Source organism: Amphibalanus amphitrite, unplaced genomic scaffold (genome assembly GCF_019059575.1).
Source record: "Amphibalanus amphitrite isolate SeventyFive unplaced genomic scaffold, NRLGWU_Aamphi_draft 000683F_arrow, whole genome shotgun sequence".
In the NCBI taxonomy this organism is placed as follows: Eukaryota; Metazoa; Arthropoda; class Thecostraca; order Balanomorpha; family Balanidae; genus Amphibalanus; species Amphibalanus amphitrite.
The window spans coordinates 176668-184229 of NW_024882177.1; the positions used below are offsets into that span (position 1 = coordinate 176668).

Here is a 7562-nt window from a genome sequence, read left to right on the forward strand (position 1 = left end):
GCTATGGTTTTTTTTTTTGGTGCTGATCACGAATATAATGTTATTTATGATCATAGATGATGTCTTCATGCATTTAGGCCAGGTTGGGTCAGGTCAGGTCAGGTCAACCAGTAAGGGTTTTGCCGGGAACCTATTTGTAGTAGGTGGCAACCGCCTCTGACAGCTTCGTAACATGTTACGAAGGCACCAAAGCTTCATAGTAAATGTTCAAATGGTTGCTAGATTCGAATTCAGCTCCAAAAACTAGCCTAGAAACATGTAAAACTCGAAAAAGTGAACCAAGGTCATCAAAGGTCATTGACCTTACCTGACCTTCCGGTGACCTTGACACCCACCGTAATGCATGGGAGCAACATAATATCCCATGTTTGAACGCTTTAAAGCACGAAAAGACTGCAAACTCGCGGCTAATGCGAGCCGACATACGCTGAATCGCGATTCCGGCCAAGCATGGTCTCGAAAGAAGGTCACAGGTCAAAGATCATTAAAGTCAGGGTCATGATATTTTCAGGTTAGCTGTGAAATTAATTATCGCGAGGGTACTGAAAGTTTCGTTGCGATCGGCCGCTTTTTACGCGAATTAGTCGCGAAAAACAGAGGGTTCCGTTCGAAGATTCAGGCCCTGTCGCGCTAGAATGGCATATCGGCCCACTGTGCAGTGGGGCGCGGGTTAAGTGTCATGTCATTTAGACGTCCCTAAGGTCATATGAGTTTTTTGTTAATGACTCCCGATCAAATTGAGCTAGTGAGTCGGGAACACAACCAATGGACTATGGAAGACCTGCCGAATCGAATGATATGCGATATGACCTCATTCGATTACCTTTGTGACCTGAGTGGCTCTGACCTGACGTTTACCCGAGGTCACCTCCTTCAAACTGACCTCACCAAAACAAAAGTACATCATTTGACGTGCCTGAGAACAAAGAACATGACGGTGCTAAAATCACGGTTCTGCGACCATTTCTGGCGAAGTTATTTACCTAAAACCGAACCCGTATCTTGAGGCACGTGACCTGACCTCAGAGATCACCGGTTGGCCTGAGATCTTAAAATCGGGTACCAGTCTCTGCGCCTCGAGACGGTGCATACGCTCGTTTTTCTAGAGGATCTAACTCAATTAAGGGGTGAAACGGCGAGGGGGTCGTACCCGCGCCACCCCTTTGGCCAGGGCGTATGTAGAAATCAATAGGTCCGGCGAGGGATCGATATTAGCTAGGAAAAAGCATCACTAAGTAATAAAGCGTGTCATTTGTATTCAATATAAACGCAAATTGAATGCCACGAAAATATATATTTGCATGATATCGCGATAACTGCCAAGGGATAAACAAGGTTCAGGTTGCATTTACAGTGCTCTTTCTAAATACGTGTCTGGCCACCCAGAGGTCGATAAAATGCTTGGAGTTGCTCCAACGAACATCTTAGTCCCACCACTGTCTCCAACTTAGCCCTCGCCTGGCGGGGGGGGGGGGGAGCAGCCTCCCTAAGTTTTTTTTTTTCGCGAATAGCGTAAAAGTTGGTGTCGCGTAGCGCCGCAAAATTTGGCACAACGTCTGGGAATGAGCCTTTTGCTACCTATCCTGAAAATTCACTGCCATCCGCCGCGTCGGCACACCGGTATCTCCTCACCCTCTCCCCACACGGCCTTGACTCCCCAACTCACACCATCACACTGATCACACTACTGCATACGGTGACCGGTCGCACGGTGGATCTGAATGCCTACGTTTGCGCGCCAAAGTCTGAAACAACTAACGATTATCATCAGCTTAGAGATGTTGAAATTTAGCATTTTAAAGCTTCTAATTCAAAAGTTTATATTTGTGCTTTAACGCACTTGTCCGTATTGATTGAGAAAAGAGCGGACTTTTTATCGTATTACCTAATGCGAAGTAACGCAATCGAAGTGTGATTTCGGTCCACTGTGCGTTTTCAGGCGCGCTCGATAAAACGCCCAGGCCTGGAGAAAGTTGGAAGGGTGATTTTCTGATCCTCCTTACCACAAAATGACCCTAAGCGAAAAAATGCCCGCAGGGCGCTGCCAACGCGTGCCAGCGGCCCTGCTAGTAAGGGCGAAAATCAATGTATGTGTATGCGGAGCACACCCTTAGCGCTATGATGGCTCCTTGGAGACACCTGGAGAAACCTGTCCCGGCAGAAGGGTCAGGTCCCTCGCAGACGGCGCGGCACGGCGAGAGCTCAGCGGGTGGCCTAGCCGGAAAGAGGATAAAAATAGCCGACTGGCCCGACCCAGCGAGGGTGACCGAAGGGTGACCAGGAGTGAATGAGGGAACATACACGCGGTACTTACCGAGCAGCCGATAACAGCACCGGACGATTAGAAAGTCATAAGTCAATGCTGTATTTTAGGCGTAAGGAAGCATCCATGTAGACGGGCGGACTGTCTCCAGCTCTTCGAAGCATTGCTAATATCTTGCTCCAACGGGCGTTGGCACGTTGGAAGTTTTATCGACCACTGTGGCCACCGTCTTCTCAGCGCTCTCAAAAGCAGGGTCTCCTGTCCAACAGAGTCCTATATTGCTCGTTGATGGGCACCGTTTTCCAGAAGTTGACCCGTTCCCCAAACAGTTTTGCCCCTATCTCCGGCTGCGAATTGAGCCTCATGTGTAGCTGAGTGCGCTCCGTGAAGATAGGCCACTCGGGCATAGGCAGCACATCCGAACTGGGCCTACCCGTGCGTGCAAAGTTGGCCCACAGGTTGACCATAAAGCGGACCATGAAGTAGGCCCGAGTGCCAGGCTGCTGGAACTCCCTTGTGTCTCCAGTGAACAGATACAGAATGTCCTCATTGTGACCGACTCCCAGCTCGGTGATTGGGAACGGTAGATTGGCGGGCGCAGGCATAGTCCTGGAAAGTGTCAGCCGCCCGGGACCCCGGTGGTCCAACACGTATTTGTAGACGGGCGCATGGAGCGAGGCGAGGCGGATCTCCTCCGTAACCTCGTTCACGATCAGTCGATCGGAGAGAAGACGTGCGAGGGCTCCCACCGTGACCCTACGGTCTCCGATGAAGAAGTCGAGAACCCTGATTGTCTCTTCGATCGGGTTCGCGCCACAGTCAAGGATCCTGAACAGGGACTCGCCGGTCAGTTGGAGGAACCTGCTCCATGCGACTAGATTTTTCTGCGCTATTGCTTCGACAAACTCCTCGTCAGGTAGCCCAAAGGGAAGAAACGTGGCAGCCTCCAGTTCGGTCATACCGGAAATCCATGGAACTACGGTGAAGCTGCCTCTTAATAAAAGAACCCGTGCGTCTTCCGGCAGAAGAGGTAAGAATCTCTCTTGATCGACACGAGGGATGAATCCAATGGTGTCATGTTCGCCGGTGGCCTTCCAGGCCTCTAGAAGAACCGCAGCTGGAGTCCGTTTAACGCAGTCCACCAGTGCGTCGCTGTAGGGCTGAAGACATCCCAACTGCGCGGCTAGTTTGTCGGCCAGTCCCCTGCGCTTACCACTAGCCGCAAATAAGGAGAACGACACGCCCGACTGACTGATGGCGCGGTGGAACAAGCCCCTCCCTAGGGGGCTCAGTACCAGGAGCGAGACACTCGCCCCTCCTGCTGACTGGCCGAATATGGTGACCAGTTTGGGATCGCCACCGAACGCCGCGATGTTGTCCTGCACCCACTGCAGCAGCAGCACCTGGTCCAGCAGGCCGTAGTTTCCAGGAGCTGCCTCGTCATGTGTTGTGAAGAATCCGAATGGTCCGAGCCTGTAGTTGAACGTCACAAGCACCACCGGCTCGTCCATGAAGTAGTGCGGACCATAAATGTCACTGTCGCCAGATCCAACGTAGAATCCGCCTCCGTGAATGTAGACCATCACCGGCAGTCCGGTCAGAGTGTTCTCCCGTCCTGGCAGCTGACGGGTGTAAACGTTCACGAATAGACAGTCCTCGTCACCGATGCGGGTAATGTTGTTGTTGTTGAGGTTGTTGTTGCTGCTGCTGCTCCTGCTGCTGCTGTTAGATGCCTGGAATTGAGAGCACTTGTTGCCATGTTCTAAAGTGTCTACTACGCCCCGCCAGCCGGGGTGGCGAAGTGGCGGCTCGAAGCGCAGAGGGCCCACGGGCGGCTGTGCATACCGGATTCCCTTGAAGCTGAAGAAGAGACTTCCGTCGGCGCTCCTGTCGGTCGCACCGCTCACCGTCCCCTCTAGAGTGGTCACCAGCGGCCGATAGGGCGGGCTCAGGTAGGCAGCGGCCGCAGCCGCCAGGAACAGTGTCAATAGCCTGGCCGCCATCCTGCAACTGGCCGTTGGCTGGGACGAGCGGCTCTGTCAGCTCCGCTCTACCGCTATCCCAGCAACAACAGGTTTCTTGGGCTTTTAAACACGATAATTGTTTCAGCTGTTTTATGGCAGTATCGTGCCGCGAGGATAATTTATATGCTTGTTATCTCATTCCTCCAAGTTTCCTGTGCTCGCAGTCATTGCTGTCCAGGGCCCTCCATCCCTCTATATCACTGCGCTGCCTGTCTGTGGGAACGCCCTAGGCTCCACGGCCATTTGTCACGACATCAGCCGTTTGCAAGGTTAATCTCGTGCATGTAAATGTTTTCTTTTTCCAGTTTGATTTTCCTTAAATTTCACTTAGAATGTCTCCGGAGTTAGATGAGACCGCCGATGATCTCCACAGTCTACATTTCAGGTGCCCACTGTCCAAGTCAATCATCGTTATTTCAGCTGAGTCTTCGTGGCGCCCTGCAATCTACGAAGGTAAAATTCGACAACCCCTTCTATTGCGTTCAAAACGGCATATAAATCGCCGCCGTTAGTATCCTTATCAATATCAACAGTCGAACGGTTATTTGTGATGCATTGAATGCCTACATCAGCTTCATAGTTGAAATAATGACGAACTATGAACATCAATGAAGAGCTCCATTTCGATCAAAATGGGCCGTACGCATCACATTACAATCTGAAATAATGCAGACACAGGCTTGAAAAGGACCATGATGAATGAAAAAATATCGGCTGTTGTCTAAAACTTGAGCTCGAGTGTTGTCTAACTGTTGTCGGAGATCGGCACGAACACGTGATGCGTATTTATGGAAGGCTGACAAGTTTCCCGACAACAGTAGGCGGAGAGTGCAAAGGCGCAATAAACTGAGAGAAAGTTGGAAAGGGAACATAGGTAGGTAGGTACTCTTAATGTGACTGATAACCCCCATAAGTTACCGATATGCTGCATAATGGCCTCACCTTACCACGCAGCTCCGCCGGACCAACTGCCTAAGACCCTATCCCTATTCCCAGGCCCGTCCTCTTCCCCACACAGAAAGTGAGCTATTCGGGACGACTTTCCCCAGCAACGCAGATGTAAGAGTGTCAGCAACTGCCGTTTCTCAGGGTCATGGATAAGAACTGAAAAAACGCCGCTAATACTCGTGAGACCGGTTGTTGCCTGTGTCGAGCAGGATGCAGACGGCCGCCCGCCCCCGCCAAAGATCAGTTGTAGGATGGCAGCCGCGCTCCTGACACTGTTCCTGGCGGCTGCGGCCGCTGCCTACCTGAGCCCGCCCTATCGGCCGCTGGTGACCACTCTGGAGGGGACGGTGAGCGGTGCGACCGACAGAAGCGCCGACGGAAGTCTCTTCTTCAGCTTCAAGGGAATCCGGTATGCACAGCCGCCCGTGGGCCCTCTGCGCTTCGAGCCGCCACTTCGCCACCCCGGCTGGCGGGGCATCGTCGACGCTTTAGAACATGGCAACAAGTGCGCCCAGTTCGAGGCGTTCAACAGCAACAGTAACAACACTCGCCTTGGTGTCGAGGACTGCCTGTTCGTGAACGTTTACACCCGCCAGCTGCCAGGACGAGAGAGCACTCTGACCGGACTGCCGGTGATGGTCTATGTTCATGGAGGCGGGTTCTACCTCGGCTCTGGCGACAGTGACATTTATGGTCCGCACTACGTCATGGACGAGCCGGTGGTCCTGGTGACGTTCAACTACAGGCTCGGACCTTTCGGCTTTTTCACAACACACGACGCGGCAGCTCCTGGCAACTACGGCATGCTGGACCAGGTGCTGCTGCTGCAGTGGGTGCAGGACAACATCGCGGCGTTCGGTGGCGACCCGGGACTGGTCACCATATTCGGCCAGTCAGCAGGAGGGGCGAGTGTCTCGCTCCTGGTGCTCAGTCCCCTTGGAAAGGGATTGTTTCAGCACGCTATCAGTCAATCAGGTGCATCCTTCTCCTTCTTTGCGGCCAGTGGTAAGCGCAGGGGACTGGCCGTCAAATTGGCCACACAGTTGGGATGCCTTCAGCCCAATAGCGACGCCCTGGTGGACTGTGTCAAGCGGACTCCAACTCAGGTTCTTCAAGACGCATGGGAAGCCATCGGCGAACATGACAACATCGGCTTTCGTCCCCGTGCCGATAGAGAGAGGAACTTTCCATTCTTACCGGATGATGCCAGAGTGCTGTTGGCCACAGGTAACTTCAACTTAGTTCCGTGGATTTCCGGCATGACTAGTCTGGAGGGCGCTTTGTTTCTTCCACAACAACTTCCTACCGAAGAGTTCGTCAATGAAATCATTGACAAAAATCTGACTGTTTGGAGTAGCTTTCTCGAACTGATCGGCGAGTCCCGATTCAGGATCCTTGATTGTGGAGCTGATCCAATCGAGGAAACAATAAGGGCCATTAACTTCTTCGTCGGAAGCGGCAGTGTTACGATAAAGGCACTTGCGGATATCTTATCCGATCGAATCTTCGTCAACGAGATATCGGAAGAGATTCGCCTAGCCTCGGCGCATGCTCCTGTGTACAAGTACGTGCTGGACCACATGGGTCCCGGACGGCTGACGCTTGGCGACAATCCTCCGAAGCCTGACAATCTGCCGTACCCAATCACAGAGCTAGGCGTCAGCCATGATGCGGATACTCTCTACCTGTTCACTAGAGCCAACCGGGACCGAGAGCAGCCCGGCACTCCGGCCTACTTCATGGTCCGCTTTATGGTCAACCTGTGGACCAACTTTGCGCGCACTGGTCGGCCCAGCTCGGATGTGCTGCCAACGCCAGACTGGCCCATCTACACCGAAAAGTATCAGCGCCACATGAGGCTCAACTCGCACCCGGCGCTGGGGGAGAGACTGTTTGAAGAACGGGTAAATTTCTGGCAAACGGTGCGCATCAACGAGCAATGGAGACACCTACTAGACAGGAGCCCGTGCTTCTGAGACCCGATTCTTGACCATGGTCGGTTCAACACGATGGATGCGAGAGAGGAATGCAACAGGATAGCAATGTATTATACGGCAACCTTCACCTTAAGTGGCTATGCTCTTTTTATTGTACAAATCAGTAGTAAGAAATTGCATCTTCCAGTTCTGCCCCATGCAGTGTCTGAAATTTGGTGGCGCTACGTGCCACGGTGCCCACGCTATTAACGGGAAAAACTTTGTGATTCCGTTGCCGGTAAATAAATCCAATTTTACCTCGAACATGTACCGGTTTTTGTGGCTTGATGACCTGACCTGAAATAACTGGGACCAAAAAATTTCCGGAAATGTCCAAAAGGATACCCCAGA

The 7562-nt window shown here is 52.4% G+C and overlaps 2 protein-coding genes across 2 annotated transcripts; one reads left to right on the forward strand and one right to left on the reverse strand.

The window, feature by feature from the left end:
* Window positions 1-2505: 2505 nt before the first annotated feature.
* LOC122364557 (pyrethroid hydrolase Ces2a-like) lies at window positions 2506-4266 on the reverse strand. The gene is made up of 2 exons (XM_043335055.1): window positions 4171-4266; window positions 2506-3918 (listed from the first exon to the last, which is right to left on the reverse strand). Exons 1-2 carry the CDS (start codon window positions 4264-4266, stop codon window positions 2506-2508), a joined length of 1509 nt encoding a protein of 502 aa, XP_043190990.1.
* A 914-nt stretch (window positions 4267-5180) lies between these two features.
* On the forward strand, window positions 5181-7418 carry LOC122364567 (juvenile hormone esterase-like). The gene has a single exon (XM_043335079.1). It carries the CDS (start codon window positions 5487-5489, stop codon window positions 7209-7211), a length of 1725 nt encoding a protein of 574 aa, XP_043191014.1. The 5' UTR covers window positions 5181-5486; the 3' UTR covers window positions 7212-7418.
* Window positions 7419-7562: the final 144 nt, after the last annotated feature.

Excerpts from the sequence above, each read along its gene's own strand:
- LOC122364567 (XM_043335079.1), top strand. The coding sequence starts at position 5,487 with ATGGCAGCCGCGCTCCTGACACTGTTCCTGGCGGCTGCGGCCGCTGCC.
- LOC122364557 (XM_043335055.1), bottom strand. The coding sequence starts at position 4,266 with ATGGCGGCCAGGCTATTGACACTGTTCCTGGCGGCTGCGGCCGCTGCC. Across the intron at positions 3,919-4,170 it reads TGACCACTCTAGAGGGGACG|GACTGTCTATTCGTGAACGT; the intron begins GTGAGCGGTGCG and ends ATCGGTGACGAG.